General features: G+C 45.9%; 1 protein-coding gene and 1 pseudogene across 2 annotated transcripts in view; both read right to left on the reverse strand.

Annotated features, from left to right (window-relative positions):
* Positions 1-5,597, reverse strand: part of Ide (insulin degrading enzyme) — a 90,229-nt gene extending 84,632 nt beyond the window's left edge. The window contains exon 1 of one of the 2 annotated variants that reach the window (XM_013348066.2): positions 4,942-5,597. In XM_013348066.2, the coding sequence (XP_013203520.1) occupies positions 4,942-5,039 (98 nt within the window). In that variant the 5' untranslated portion in view covers positions 5,040-5,597. The remainder of the gene's footprint in view (positions 1-4,941) is intronic. The other variant, XM_005352190.3, reaches the window with a different exon arrangement.
* On the reverse strand, positions 906-1,841 carry LOC101989469 (annotated as a pseudogene).
* Positions 5,598-16,800: the final 11,203 nt, after the last annotated feature.

Here is a 16,800-nt window from a genome sequence, read left to right on the forward strand (position 1 = left end):
TTTTTTGGTTTTTTTCGAGACAGGGTTTCTCTGTGGTTTTGGAGCCTGTCCTGGAACTAGCTCTTGTAGACCAGACTGGTCTCGAACTCACAGAGATCCGCCTGCCTCTGCCTCCCATGTATAGCTTTTCTCCTGCCTCTGCCTCCCATGTATAGCTTTTCTGAATAGTTGACTTGATTCAGTAAGTAATGTTGAGCCTTCTGAATTTCCTTCTCTGACATCCTTGAAGCTCTGATTCATCAATGCCCTGGACTTCATCAATGAAAGACAGCAGCAGGAAAAGAAAGTCTAACTACAAGTAAAATACACAGAGGCTGGGCACAGTGGTGGATGCCTATCTTTAATTAACCACTTTGGAGGGAGAGGCAAGAAAAAATAGCCTGGGCTACAAGAGGCCTTGTCTCAGAAAATATATCGAGCGTTGGCACGATGGCTCATTAGTTAAGAGTACTGGCTACTCTTCCAAAGGACTGGAGTTCATTCAGTGTCTGGCAGCTCACAAACTACCTGCTTATAACTCGAGCTTTAAAGGGTCGGACCCCTCCTCTGGCTTCCACAAACACAGACATTCATTCACATTTGCATAGAGAGAGAGAGAGAGAGAGAGAGAGAGAGAGAGAGAGAGAGAGAGAGAGAGAGGAGACTGGAAAGATGGCTCTGCAGTTAAGAGTACTTGCTGCTCTTGCAGAGAGCCTGAGTGTTTCCCAGCACCACCACATGGCAGCTTACAACCATGCATAATTCCAGTTCCATGGGATCTGGTGCCCTCTTCTGGCCTCTGTGGGCTTAACACACAGTGCACTTGCCAGACAGGCAAAATACTCATGCACATAAAATACAAATAAAATGTTTAAAACTAATTAGGACTGGCATAATGGTACACACTATATTTATTTATTTATTTATTTTTTTAAGTCCCAGGAACCTTTTATTGTCTGAATAACTGTACACAAAATACCAGGCAGAGGAGTCCTGAAGGAAATGATGGCTGAGTTTCACTGTTATTTGCCCATTGGTCCTTTATCTCCTAAGCATGTGTATATATACGCTCTTTAAATGCATTAGACATTTATTCTGATCACAAATGCAATCCACGTGTGAATAAATAAACTCAGTATCTTTTCTCCCCTCTGAGTCTCTTTTAAATAGAAAAATGTGCTAAATGTCTCTTCATGGCCCGCTTGGCCACCACTGCCCCACCTACGGCTTTAAAGAGACTGTAACTTGATCTTCTGAAACCCTACTGAACTCCAGTCCAGTCAGCACAGGCCTCCTGGGAAGGATGTCCTACTGATACTGTCGATAGTCTCCGAAGGGTGAGTGTGGCAGCTGGCTTGATGGCAACTGCTGCGAGTGGTCTTCTGCAAACTGAGGGCCATTGGGAAACTGTGCAGAGGCAAACCTTGTCAACAAGATACCAGCTCCTTCAATTAAAGCTAGGAATGCCTCCCATGGCAGCCGACCCCACCATGGCGACGGGTCCATTTCTTGCTGCCAGGATGGCTCCTGTTAAGGCACCGCTAGTGATGGAGTTCCAGGGATCTTCTTTGCCTCTTATCTGAACCATACTACAGTCAATCATGGAAAACAGTCCACCCCAAACTGCAAAGCTACCTCCCAATTGTGGAGCCCTGGTTTTAATAGCTGTCAAACTCCCTCGGAGTCTGTGGTTTACTCCCACTGGAGAATTTCGAAAGCCTTTGAAGGCTTGAAAGATACCACCACCTATGGTACCCATGGTAAAGGCACCACCACAGTCATCCACGATTCGCCAGGGGCACGGCTCCCTCGCGTACTCCTCCATCTTGGTTCCAGCCCGCGCGAGAGTACCCCACTATATTTATTTTAATTTTCAGTTCATTTATTCACTTTATTTTGTGTGTGTGCTTTGCCTGCATGTATGTGTGCCATCTGGGTGCTTGATGCTCTTAGAGGTCCAAAGAGAGCATCAGATCCCCTGGAAAAGGAGTTATGGGTGATTGTGAACCATTCATATGGTAGTTTGAATGTCCCCATAAGCTCACAGGAGTGGCACTATTAAGAGGTGTGGCTTTGTTGGAGTAGGTATGGCCCTGTTGGAGAAAGTGTGTCACTGTGGGGGTGTGCTTTGAGGTCTCATACATGCCCAATCAACACCCAGTATCTCAGTCCACTTCCTGCTGTCTTCTGATCAAGATGTAGCCAGCACCATGTTTGCCTGCATACTGCCATGCTCCCCACTATGATAATAATGAAATGAACCTCTGAACTGTAAATTGCCACCTCAATTAAACATTTTCTTTTTTTAAAAAATATTTATTTATTTATTATGTATACAATATTCTTTCTGCGTGTATGCTTGAAGGCCAGAAGAGGGCACCAGACCTCATTACAGATGGTTGTGAGCCACCATGTGGTTGCTGGGAATTGAACTCAGGACCTTTGGAAGACCAGGCAATGCTCTTAACCTCTGAGCCATCTCTCCAGTCCCCAAACATTTTCTTAATAAGAGTTGTTGTGAGCTGGGCGGTGGTGGCGCACGCCTTTAATCCCAGCACTTGGGAGGCAGAGGCAGGTGAATCTCTGAGTTTGAGGCCAGCTTGGTTCCAGGACAGTTCTAGGGCTACAGAGAAACCCTGTCTTGAAAAACCATAAAAGAAAATAAATAAATAAAACTTAAAGTAGATGTTCCCTTTAAAACTACAAATCTTAGCTCAGCATGGGTGAGCATGCCTATAACCCCAGAAATACAAAGATCACAAATCTGAGGCAAGCCCGGTTTATGTAAAAGTTCCAAGTCCCACACCAGTCAGGGCTATGTAGTAAGACCTTGTCTCACAAGCACAAATAAGGCTGTGAAGGAACTCATTTGGTGAACCCAACAATCCCTAGTTCCTTTATTCAGTAGCACTGCATAAACCAGGCACAGTGGTACACCCAGGTAATCCTAGGAGATGGAAAGAGGAGAATCCAGATGTTATCCTTGGCTAGGTAGGAAGATCAGGCTACCTTGGACTATGTGAGGTTGCGTCTTTATTTTAAAGATAAATAAATAAATCTGAAAGTTGTCTATAATCCCAGCACTCAAGAGGTTCAGACAAGATTTAAAAAAAAAAAGTCTGAACTATATAACAATTTGTCTTTTAAACATTTTTTTTTAATTCTAGAAGCCATGTATTCCTAATTCCGGAACTTGGGAAACTACAGAGGTACAAAGCCTATGCTTACCTCACCCGCTTCTCCCAGAGATTGTTTTTCCACACTGTAAAGGATTTTATAGTGTAGTGGGAAATGGAGGGAGGGAAAACAAGTTCCATAAATTCCTCATCGCCACTAGTCCCGCCTAATAACGCTGCTGCCTTCACAGTCGAGGCCGGAAAGAGTAGGCCCGGCAGGCATCGTTCTCTGCCTCCGGTCGCACGCCCTTTCATCACACACAGATCTTTGCATCAAATCTCCTAAACTCCCAGTTCCATCAGATCACACCCCACCCCGTCAGCTTTTGCAGGGGAGAGGAGTACCGGGGATTGAACCCAGGGCCCCCCGCACACAGTAAGACAAGCAAGAACCCATTGGGCTATATCCCCAGCCCTGCTGATTTTTTTTTTAAGAGCATCTCCCTAGGTTGCCGAGGCTGACCTAGAACTCTCTCTGCAGGTCCTGAATTACAATCGTTTTGCCTCAACCTCCCAAGTAACAGGGATTACTTGTGTAATTCGAAACTCTTAATGAAACCCTAATATTCACTATTATTTAAAGATTCCGGGGACGGGAGTTTCAAGGCCCAGGGTAGCATTATACGGCATTTGTGCCTTCTTAATTCCCCCAGGGAAATTCCCCAAAGCTTCAACTAACCTATTCACTATCCACCAAACTACCAGTACACCTGGCCTGGATTACGTCCACACATGCCCAGATTCCATAACTTTCGCCATTGCTTCAAAGATCAGTCCAGACCCCCTAACCCACCTTCTGCCGCTCACTCTGCTCCTGACTGTCCATTGCCAAGCTCATCGCTTGTCAAATGGTTTCAGCCAAAATCAAAGTTGCTTGGAAGGCAGATCACATATGAACACAAAGACCCGCCACAGTGCGCTGCATTCGGCAGGTCAAATATTACTAAAAATCGGGAGGGCTTCAAATAGTGATCTTAGTAGAACTCACTATCTCTCTTGATTCACAGAAAAAGAAAGAAAAGAAAAAAGGAGATAAAAAATACCTTACGCCTTTATTACAAGACTGAAAATTTGTAGTATACACAGAGCGGGGTAAAGCGGAGGGAGTACGCCACTAATTGCAAAAACAAAACAAAAAACAAAGCGAAAAATAACGTGCATCAGAAACCTGGTTTGGCCGTAATCTCTGCAATCGTAAGAGAAATCACCGAACTCTCTCTGAACCTGTCTTGTTTTAGGTGTAAAACAAGGCAGATGCTGTACGGGATTCCCAAGGTATCTTTCGGCTCCCCAGTCCCCCTGTCTGCTCACGCTCACTCCCGACCAGGCAGGCAAACTTTTACAGCACCCAACGTTCATTGCCCTAGTCCAGGAAACTCGGTCCCCGCGGGGACCGCGCTGCAGGGTGAGAAGCGGTCTCCCACGACTCCCCGGATACCCCCACCTCATGGCACCGGGGCCCGCCTCAGGTGGCCGACCGTTCCGGGACGACAGCGGGAATGCGCGGCTCCCAGAGCAGCCGCGCTGCCTCGGACGGCCCCGAGCCCCGCTACACTTGTGGCGTCCGCTCAGGGCACCGTCCCCGTCCGCCCTCCCCGCCAGGCCCGACCCTTCCCGGTCCCCAGAGGCGGCCTCGGCGCGGACGTCCACGCACCCGGCGGGCCGGACCGGCGGCGTGAGGGGCGGCGGCGGCGCTAAGTGCTGAATCACCACTTTGCAGCAGCACACACAGCACAGCCACGGTGACCCGCGGGCCGCGTGGGGCCCGGGCGCTCGGGGCGCTTACCCACACTGTCGCTTCGCGGGCGGCGGGCGGGCGCCGAGGATGGAGCGCAAGGTGCTGGGTAGCGCAGAGTGCAGCAGCCACGCGAGCCCGTTCCGCATACCCCGGCGCAGCCGCTGCGATCTCCGCGAACGCTTCCTTTTGGCGCTGGGAGCCGGCCTTGCGCATTGCGCATGCCCAGTCCTCCGCGCCGCGCCGCGTCTAGGGAGCCGGGGATCGGCCTCCGCACCGGGTTTTACGCGGAGCCGGGCGGGAGGGGACGGCCGCAGCCTGGGCCCTGGCTGGCTGGCAGGTGGGTGGCTGTTCTGGCCCCGAGCGACGGAGGCCCCGCGGCCAGCCCTTTGTAGGCCAGCAAGGTCCCAGCCGGGCTCCACCCTGCGCGCCGCTGGGGCCGAGGGTTGCCTGGCTGTGGCGTGGGGAGGCGCACACTGCGGAACGTCCCCAGGCAGGGTCGCGGCCCAGCAGGTGTTGGAACGAAGTCCTCCCCAGGCGGCTGCCCCTCCGAAACGTATCCGCTGCGGAAGCGGGGCCCGCGGGCTCCCTCTAGAGCGCGGAAGGAACGTGGACTGCGGAAGCACGCGTGGGACCTGTCGGGCTAGGGAGTAAGGACATTCAGATCTTGGGGTATCCCCGAGCCAAGGCAGGCCTCAGCAAAACAAGGCGTCTGTAGACTTTCAGACCCAGAATAAGAAACTTGTCTTTGAGACGGGGTCTCACGTCGCTAGGCGGGCTTCTCTCCAGTTTACTGTGTGGTGGAAGATGACCTTGAGCGACCGTCCTTCCAAAAGCTGGGATTACCGGTGCACCACGCACCAACTCAGAGCGGGAAACCACTGCTACCGACTACTACTGCTTATGCCCGTGGACTTAGGTTATTACTTTTTTTTTCTCCTGAAACCGGCTCTCACTATGCAGTCCTAACTGGTCTGGAACTCGCTAAGTAAACCAGTCCGACCTCAAAAGGTCATTACTTTTTAAAGACGTGACTTTTCTCCCTGGTGACTTTGGTGCTTTGCGTCCACAGATAGCCTAATAGTGGTTATGAATAGGAATTTCCATTACATTTAACACATATCGGGACAGGTGGGGTGTAGCAGATCAAACACTGTAGCCAAACCCAAGGTTCTGACTCCTATTATTGCTACAAATGAAAACAGTAGAAGCAGGTGCTCTCTGAGATACCCTGTGCCATGAAAGACCATGTGTAGAGGACTGTAGATATTGACGGACAAAAAGATTTTGCCAAGACCAGAGTGAGCAACCAGAACGTTTACTTAAATACATTGCAGAGGCTGGGGGTATAGCTTAGTCAGTATAGTTCTTCGCTAGCATGCACAAAGCTCTAGGTTGGATCTCTAACACTGCAATAAAGCCTTGTGTGGTGGTACGTGCCTGTAGTCCAAACCCTCGGGAGGCAGAGACGAGAGGATGGGAAGTTCAAGAAAATCCTTGGCAGTTTACTGAGTTTGAGCCCAGTATACATGAGAACCTGTCACCAAAAATAAAAGGAGAGGAGACATACTGCAAGGGCTAGCAAAATGACTCTGTGGGTAAAGGTGCTTGCTGTGCCAGCCCGCTGACTCCAGTTCAATCCCTGGAACCCATGTAAAGGTGAAAGGGCTAACGGGGTCCACAAAGTTGTCCTCTGAGCTCCATACACATTGTGTGACACGATAGACACACATATGCACACAGTATTTTTTTTAAAATATTTATTTATTTATTTATTATGTATACAATATTCTGTCTGTGTGTACGTCTGCAGGCCAGAAGAGGGCACCAGACCTCATTCCAGATGGTTGTGAGCCACCATGTGGTTGCCGGGAATTGAACTCAGGACCTTTGGAAGAGAAGGCAATGCTCTTAACCACTGAGCCATCTCTCCAGCTCCCACACAGTATTTTTTTAAAGGAATGAAAATACACTGGAAAGGGGCCGGAGAGATGGCTCAGTGGTTAAGAGCATTGCCTGCTCTTCCAAAGGTCCTGAGTTCAATTCCCGGCAACCACATGGTGGCTCACAACCATCTGTAATGAGGTCTGGTGCCCTCTTCTGGCCTGAGGACATACACACAGACAGAATATTGTATGCATAATAAATAAATATTAAAAAAAAAAAGAAAATACACTGGAAAGACCCAGAGCTCCCAGAGACATTATGGATCTCTAAGTAGTCAGCCTCCTGATGTCTGAGCATGCTCCTTAACAGGTAGAATGCAATTCAGTAGTGTCAAGACATCCTAAGACAAAAAGCATCTAGGTCTTATGATTAACTCTTTGTGAGGTAGCAGCCCTGCTATGAAGCCAGTAGTCTAGCTCTGAACTCATTCTATCCTGAGGCAAGAAGAAGCTTTTTCTGAAATAAGAGTAACTCTGGGCAGCCATCTGTCCCAAAATTGTGTCCACATCCCCCTCTCCCACATCTCCCAAGTTAAATATGATCACAGACAAGGCATGATGAAGATTTGTCATCTGAAGTTCCTTCATGACTGGATAGGGGCACTACAGACCCTGCTTGGCATTGCTCTTCGTGAGAGGATCACAAGAGTGCTGAGTATCTCTAGAACCATTTGGAGAAGGGAGGAAGTAGCTGTCTAAGAAACTGAAGGTTGTATGGTGACGTCAGATCAAAAGATCCTCAGCTGTGGCAGACAGGCCCTCGGTAATGGTTGATGTCACTGAGCAAGCACCATCAGGAACAGATAGGCCAATAATCAGGACAACACAATACTACCAAAAGGTTTGTAAGCAGGGGCCAAAGACACAAAGCAAACTTTAAACAAGAAAAGCCTGGGGTTAGCTTAATTGGTGTGTATAAGGCCCTGGGTTTGAGTACTAGCACTACAGAAACTGGGTGTGGTATCAATTACAGATAATTCTACAACTCAGGAGTAGAGGCAGGAGGATCAAATGTTCAAGGTCACTCTTGACTACTACACACCAGTCTGGGGTCAGCCTGGGATACCAGAGATGCTGTCTCTGGTGGATGGATGGATGGATGGATGGATGGACGGACGGACAGTGGTGGAAGGAAATAAAGAGGCTGTGATTGCTAAGAAAGTCCGGCCCATCTGGAGAAGCTACCTAGGAGTCTAGACCCCCAATTGGGGGGGGGGGAGTCTAGAGTACATTTTTTAAAAAAGATTTTGTGTTTCATTGTGTATATGGAGGAGAGGGTGTTTGTAATGAGTGCAGGCGCATTTGTAGGTCAGAGCTGTCAGAGTTATAGACAGCTGGGAGCCATCCCATGTGAATGCTGGAAGCTAAACTCAGGTCCTCTGCAAGAGCAGTATACACTCTTAACCACTGAGTCATCTCTCCAGCTCTCAGGCCTTGAGTACTGAAATTTAGTGTTTGACTGGTTGGTTTCTTTTGAGAGTTTTTCTCTACTTTTCCTGAAGCGTCAATCCAGAAGTAACAAGTTTTACAAAGGGGAGCTCAGGTGGCCTCCTTTCTTTGAATTAAGGATGACTTGAACCTTCTGGATTTGGAGGATCATTCCTTCTAGGAAGTTGAGGCTCCATTGTACCTCTAGAGTGACTACTGAGGCCTTCTACATAGAGTGTCAGACAAGAGGTATTTCAATATTCATCCCCACAGTTGAAATTCTCATTTTCCAAAAAGTCGTCTAAGAATGGAGCAGGAAAATCTGCATATCGGCAGAGTTATCAAGTAGTTGTCTGTTCTAACACTTGATTGTGGCTAGTGACCCAGATTTTGGGATATGTTGTAGGAATTTAGCAGAGTCACTGTATCTAGGGTGGACATTAGAATGAACAGATGTTTGGCCTTGAACGATATTTGTGGGAAACAGTGATTGTTTTCCATGATTTGTAGAATTGTTTTGCTGAAGAGGCATTGCACCTATCCCAGGACTTTGGTCACAGGATGCCTCAGGCACTCCTGAGGCTCCTGTATTATTGTGTATTGCAATAAATAAATAAATAAATATCCTCGTTTGTATAGTGGTGAGTATCCCTGCCTGTCACGCGGGAGACAAAAAAAATAAAAATAAAAATAAATAAATAAAGCAAGCAAGCCATGGGGGCATGTAAATTAGATTAGGGACCTTGTTATGAGGAAACACTCTGTGTAAGAATCAGTAAATGTGCCTTTGTACAGCTGCTCTAGGTTCAGTCAACCAGAGAAGCTGGACCTTCTTGCTGTAACATAGGCCTTAAAATTTCATCTTGGAGCCTTGTTTCTCCAACCGGCCCATGCTACACTGTGCACCCCGACAGGAATATCAGGCATTTAGGACTGGGTTTTTGCTACACTTCAGGGCAAGGGTGGGTACGAAGGCGAACGTGCCTTTTCCAGAAAGGAGCCTAGGTTGTAAAGAGCACCTACAGATGGAGAATCTGAGACACGGGCAAGCTGGGCCTCAGCGACAGCAGCCAGCATTTGTACAGCAGGCCCCCATTCAGTGGGGAGGAAGAGCACCAATTGATTCCCTGTAGAGAGCAGTGGCTGGCCTCAGGGCCTAGCCGTGTCAGCAGCTGGCAAGGATGGAAGGATCCCAGAGTCCCCACTGAAAGTTTTTGGCCTGGCACCAAGGAAGTAGTCATCAATACAGATTTCTGGGTAGTGGATCAATTGTAAGGTGCCTGACAGTCCAGGTCCCCCCAAATCAAGAGAAAAGTGGGCCATACTTGGTCCTGGGAACCAAATCCAGGTCATCAGTTTTGGCAGCAAACAACCTTACCTGAGAGCCATCTCATGGGCCCACATATTATGTTTACCAGAATGCCAATGATCTCTCTTATTTACCTTTAGTATTATTAAAAGGCCAAAAAGAATCATTAAGTTATGCCAAAAAAGAGAAAAGAAAAAAATTAGTTATGTTTTAGCCTTGTGGTCTCAACATAAGTTGACGGAAGCAATATAGGAAGTATCTGTAGGCCAAGCATTCATAACTAATAAATCTCTGTGTCGTGATTCGAGAGCTGGTTGGTAGCCTAAAACAAAAAGCTTGGGACAGAGAGCCATCTCTACAGTATCAAATCTCTCTGCTGGTCAGACCAGATAGCTAGCTAGTCCTGTTCATGACTGGGGAGAGTGGGGAGAGAAACATCAAAAGGGGGATGGAGGAGACAGACAACACAGCAAGGAGTCAAAGATTTGGAATCTTAGCCAGGAAAGCCGTGAACACCTAAAACACGTTCCATGTGTTGTGGGAAGGCCTGGAGATTTTAAGGCTTGCCCAACAAGGCGAAAGGAGGACACACTTCTGAGGGAGGGGTTGTTTTGGAGTGAGAGCAAGACAACAATGAAATGAGTAGGCCTCCGGTCTAATACCGCCACGACAGTACTCCTCTGGGCAAGCCAAAGAAGGGCAAGGTAGAGAAGGACAGATGCTTTCCCAAAGTGAGTCTAGGAAGATGGCAAAGGAGTTTAACAGTGACTGTTATGGGGCTGGAGAGATGGCTCAGAGGTTAACAGCATTGCCTGCTCTTCCAAAGGTCCTGAGTTCAATTCCCAGCAACCACATGGTGGCTCACAACCATCTGTAATGAGGTCTGGTGCCTTCTTCTGGCCTGCAGTCATACACACAGACAGAATATTGTATAAATAATAAATAAATACTTTTAAAAAAGTGACTGTTACGATGAGAAAACCCTAGAGCTAGCATAGGACCCCAGCAATGTTGGGGAAAGCAGTAAAGATGAGGGCCATACCTCAAGGTGGTAACCTAAGTCTAGGAAGTTCTCCCTAAGACTGCATGGTGGTGCACACCTTTAACCCCACCACTCAAAGAGAGAGGCAAGCGGATCTCTGAGTTCAAGGCCAGCCCAGTCTACATACCTAGAGTTACAAGTCAGGCAAGGCTACACTGTGAGAGCCTGTTTCAAAATAATTAGTTAATTAGTGCGAGAAGATGGCTTAGTAGCTACAGTGCTTGCCGATCATGTAAGGAACTGAGTTCAGATTCCCAGCATCCATGTAAGAAGCCAGGCAAGCATGGTGGTGCATGTCTGCACTCAGGGGTGGCAGAGGGATAATGATGCATATCTGGAGCTCACTGGCCAGCCAGTCTAGGCTACGGAAGAGCTGGTCGATCTCTGGAACTAACTCCCCAGCTAACATAGCCAAAACAGCAAACTCCACATTCAGTAAGTAATCCTGTTTCAAAACAAACAGAAGCAGAACTGAGGAAGACACCCATTGTGTCCTCTGGTCTTCACGTGTGTGCGTTTCCCTGGAGGAACAGATATAGCACAAGTTCTTTTGTTGTTGTTTTTTGAAACAGGGTTTCTCTGTAGCCCTGACTGTCCTAGAACTCACTTTGTAGATCAGGCTGGCCTCAAACTCAAAAAGATCTGCCTGCCTCTGCCTCCCAAGTGCTGGGATTAAAGGTATGTGCCACCACTGCCCAGCTACGATAAATTCTTTTTTTTTAATGTTTTTTTTAAACTTTATTTAATTTTATGTATGAGTACTCCGCATGTACACCTGCATGTCAGAAGAGGGCACCAGATCCCGTTGTAGATGGTCATGAGCCACCGTGTGGGTGCTGGGAATTGAACTCAGGACCTCTGGAAGAGCAGCCAGTACTCTTAACCGCTGAGCCATCTCTCCAGCCCCTACAATAAATTCTTGAAGTGAGTTGAGTCCTGTATAATCCTAAGGATAAATAGGAAAAGAGATATTAGAAGATTACATCATAGAATTGAGAAAGGCAAGTGGACAAACATCTTGGCTATTGGGAGGTCTGGGCATTTATTAAGGTGTACCATTGCCCTAGGTGTCATCCAAAGAAGAAACAGTCACTGTATGTGACACAGTAGCAGGCTGCTTGGGCTTCTGTGGGTAGGACGGAACCCAGGGTGACAGGACCTGTAACTGGATCACAGCTGGAGATCTGGACATGTCTGCTAAGGGAGGGCCTATGTGAAGAACTTCAAAAGGGCTGAGATGGAGCCAGGCATGTTAACACAGGCCTATAATCCCAGCACTTGAGAGGTAGACGCAGGAGGATCAAGGATTTGAGGTCCTTGGTTGCAAAGCAAGTTTAAGGCCGGCCTGTTCTACAGATTCCTTCTCTAAAATAAATAAATAAATGGGAAAAAAAAGCTTGGAGACATGGCTCAGCAGCTCAGAATGCTTACTACTCTGGCAGGACCTAGGATGGTTCCCAGCTCCTACATCAGGCAGCATAAGATTCCCTTCCACCTTTAATGTTTTTTTTTTTTTTTTTTTTTTTTTTGCATGTTGTATATTGATCTGAGTCTAACCTCTGGAGTCTCCATGGCCTCTCCAAAAGGAAGGGTGACTTCTGGTGTTGGGATGTTGAGAGTCCTCTCAAGAAGTCTCGTAGTCCCCTGGGTCCTGGTTGGCACTGGAGATTAAGGACCAAATACTGATTGTCCACTCAGCCCTTTTATCTTCTTCTGTTTAAGTATCCAAGGTTTGGTTCTTGAATACCCGAAAGCACAGGTTTACCAGTCTTAAAAAGGACATAATAGACTTTAGTTTTAGCTTTTGTAAAACATTTAGATCAAGTTTGACAAAAACAAATGCATTTTTAAAATAAATCCTGATTTTGTTACATTTCCCAAGTAGATAAAAGCCTGAGGAACTTCGCAGACAACATAAATCATTACTTTGACTAGAAGATAGTTGTCCATTTGTTGTTTTTTGAGGCAGAGTTTCTCTGTGTAGCCTTGGCTGTCCTAGAAATCACTTTGTAGACCAGGCTGGCCTTGAACTCATAAAGATCTACCTACCTCTGTCCCCCTCTTCCCCTGAGTGCTGGGATTAAAGGCATACACCACACCACACCACTGTTCAGCAAGATAGTTGTCCTTAACGCAATGTTTGTGAATGTTACCATCACAGGCTGGCATCTTAAGGGCCTCTCCCTTTCAGACAGGACTAAATTTTCGTTTTATATCAGTGTTGTAAGGAGGCTGTTTGTTCATCCCTGCAGCCCAGAACCAAAATAATCATACAGACACTATATTATTTAAATCACTGCTTGGCCCGTTAGCTCTAGCTTCTTATTGGCTAACTCTTACATATTAATTTAACCCATTTCTATTAATCTGTGTATTGCCTCGTGGCTGTGGCTTACCGGCTAAAGTTCTTATGTTTGTCTCTGGTGGGGCTACATGGCTTCTTACTCCTCCTTCTTTCTCCCAGCATTCAGTTTAGTTTTCCCTGCCTACCTCTATATCCTGCACAGGCCCAAGACAGGTTTTTTTTTTTTTTTTTTGGTTTTTCAAGACAGGGTTCTCTGTAGCTTTGGAGCCTTTCCTGGAACTAGCTCTTGTAGACCAGGCTAACCTCGAACTCACAGAGATCTGCCTGCCTCTGCCTCCCGAGTGCTGGGATTAAAGGCGTGTGCCACCACTACCCGGCCCAAGACAGTTTCTTTATTCATTAACCAATGAAAGCAACACATAGACAGAAGGACCTCCCACACCATTTCCTCTTTTCTGTTTAAACAAAAAGGAAGGCTTTAACTTTAACATAGTAAAATTACATATAACAAAACAGGTATTAAGCAAGAATTATAGTTACAATATTTATATCTACTTTATCTTTTATCATGACTAAGGAAAATTATAACTATCTATTCTTCAACTCCATCAAAGACTCCAGAAGGATATAATATTACCTAAGTTAACAGGAAGTGCATTATAAGCAACTTCCAAAACTCTAGAATTTGACAGAGACATCTTGCTGCCTGGATAGTCACCCAAAGTTCTTTTGTACCATTGGGGGATCCATCTTCAACCTACAGGCCCATAGTATCTAGTAGACTTTTCCATGAAACAGGAAATTTCGAAGACAGTTCCGCCAATATTGGCAGTTTGTCAGTCACTTTCTTCTGTGTCCTGCAGAATGTCTAACAGACTCTTTTATGAAGCAGGAACCCTGAAGGACTGTCTCACCTTCTTTAGGCAACTTTAGCAGTCAATTCTGTAGGTCCTGCACATCCAGTTCATCAAGCAGTCCAGGCAAGAGCAGTTTCTTGTCCAAATGACTAACAAACTCCATAAGGAGCCTCTTCGATGCCCATCTACCTCTTGAAGTAATTGGTGCTGCCAGGAGCATATGTGCCTCACTGTCATAAAAAGTCCTAACTTCTTAAAACATTTTAAATGCCATATTCTGTAGTCTTTGAAAGGTTTGAAGAAGCTGGGTGGTGATGGCGCATGCCTTTAATCCCAGCACTCAGGAGGCAGAAGCAGGTGGATCTCTGTAAGTTCAAGGCCAGCCTGGTCTACAAGAGCTAGTTCCAGGACAGGCACCAAAGCTACAGAAAAACCTTGTCTCAAAAAAACAAAAAGAAGAAGAAGGAGGAGGAGGAGGAGGAGGAGGAGGTAGAAGAAGAAGAAGAAGAAGAAGAAGAAGAAGAAGAAGAAGAAGAAGAAGAAGAAGAAGAAGAAAGGTTTGAAGAATGCCTATCCATCTGAAATACATATCTGTCCATCAAGAAAATCTAACTAACATGACTATAAGCTTGACTATTATAGATGATTATCTATTAAGCTCTATTTCTTAATTATATATTACATTTTAAATGAGCTGTCCAAACCCAATACTTTAATCAGGAGCAGAAATACATATATAACAAAATTGACCTTAAATTTGTATCAATAAACCCAGATCCATAACAATGCAAATCTCATAGCGTATGTGTGGGATTTCTTTTTAGCGTCATACCAGCACAATGACTTTTGACCTTAGGAATTCTATTACTATTAATTGTCATACTTAGACCATTTTAAAGTTTCACCTTTTTTTATCTTACTCAGGCCTTTTGTGGTATAATTGTGCTTTATGGTTTTGTCATTTTTACATTAGGACACTTTCCTTTTCATTTGTGTGCGTGTGTGTGTGTGTGTGTGTGTGTGTGCCCACACACGTGTGCATGTGCATGTAGACACATTTGGCACTTGGCAGTCAGTTCTCTCCTACCAGGTGGGTTCTGAGAATCCAACTCTCGTCCTCAGGCTTGGTGATAAGTTTCTTTACACCCCCCCCTTCTTCTTATCAGCCTCTAGAAAGTCTTTGAGAACAAGTCTCAACCAGGCAAAACTAGCCTTGAATGCCTGTAGCCAGGAATGACCTTGAACTCTTGGCCCTCTCCCCTCTACCTCCCAAGTGCCAGGAGCACAGGTGTGTGCCTGCACAGCTAACTAGAATAAGATCTTAATTTGCCATACAGTAGTCCTTCCTTCTCCAGAAGTATTCCATTTTCAGCATTCCTTACTAAGGACATATCTTCATTCTTATATCATTTTATGTTTTCCCCATTTACTGGTTTCTCTTTACCTTTTCATCCTAAATGTCAGGAGACAAACCAACAACAAAGAAATTACCTATTTATCGAAAGGGAGCTGAACCTAAGCTTCATTTATAACATAACCACCAATGGTCACTTATGCACGTTATTAAGCTATTATTATATTGCTGCAGGTTTTAGGCATCTACTGCCATTGCTGCTTTATCCACCACCACCCCCCCCCATTACATAGAGAAACCCTGTCTCAAAAAAAAAAAAAAAAAAAAGACAAAAAGAAAGAAAAGTGTGAGAAGCGAACAAGGAAGAGAGAGTCCTTTATATGTGTGGATTTGCCCTGGGAAAGTTGTCAATGACAATCATGCCACAAGACAATAAAAAGGTCCTCAGAGGAAGGCGATGTGATGCCCTACCCTTAGGAACTATAGTAGCCATCTTTCCTTCTGCCTTCAGGTTCCACCAAAGGACCTTGACCAGCAACTCCTTAGGTTATAGAGCACTGGTAGATTGTGATCACTGTCTGGCAGTCTTCAGGGCCACTCTGTCATGCTGTCTCAACCAGAGGCCATCAGCTGCCTCCAAACTGCTCAGCTAGCCATAGTAGGCACAAAAAAAGTGACCATGGATTCCCTGAATGGTTCACCAAAATGCTATACAAGACTGCATATGGTGGATCAGTGACAAGGGTGAGTCAAAAGAATTTATCAGCACCAAAATCATCAAAGAGGGGACTGGAGGGATGGCTCAGAGGTTAAGAGCACTGGTTGCTCTTCCAGACTCCTGAATTCAATTCCCAGCACCCACATGGTGGCTCACAATCATCTGTAATGAGGTATGGTGCCCTCTTCTGGTCTGCAGGAACACATGCAGGCAGAACACCACCATAATAAACAAAAAAAAAAAAAACCTTTTTAAAAAATTATCAAAGAGAAGAGTTACTGAAGTACACTAAGAACTTGACCCCCAAATGTGAAAGAAATGACCCCCAAAGGGAGTGGCACTGTTAGGAGATGTAGCCTTGTCAGAGGAAGTGTGTCACTGTGGAAGTGGGCTTTGAGGTCTCTTTTGCTCAGGATTCTCTTAGTGTGACAGCAGTTGACTTTCTGTTGCCTGCAAGATATTATAGGACTCTCAGCTACCTTTCCAGTACTATGTCTGCCTGAATGCTGCCTCGCTGCCCATCATGATGATAATGGACTAAACCTCTGAAACTGTAAGCAAGCCACCCCAATGAAATGTTTTCTTTTGAAGAGTTGCCGTGGTGGTCATGGTGTCTCTGTACAGCAATAGCCCCAACTAAGACACTCTATAAAGACACAGCTGATATACTCCTGGAGAAGGGATTTTTCCTAAAAGGAAAGTTGCTAGGTTTGTCTACATGAAACGTCTGTAAGGCCGGGCAGTGGTGGTGCACACATTTAATCCCAGCACTCAGGAGGCAGAGGTAGGCCTGGTCTACAAGAGCTAGTTCCAGGACAGGAACCAAAAAGCTATGGAGAAACCCTGTCTCGAAAATCAATGAAAGCAGCAACCTCTCTGAAATGAAAACAAATTCGCCCCAAATTCATGAGACACACTCAAAAGTCAATTCCAGAAAAAAAAAAAAAAACA

Source organism: Microtus ochrogaster, chromosome 8 (genome assembly GCF_000317375.1).
Source record: "Microtus ochrogaster isolate Prairie Vole_2 chromosome 8, MicOch1.0, whole genome shotgun sequence".
NCBI lineage: Eukaryota > Metazoa > Chordata > Mammalia > Rodentia > Cricetidae > Microtus > Microtus ochrogaster.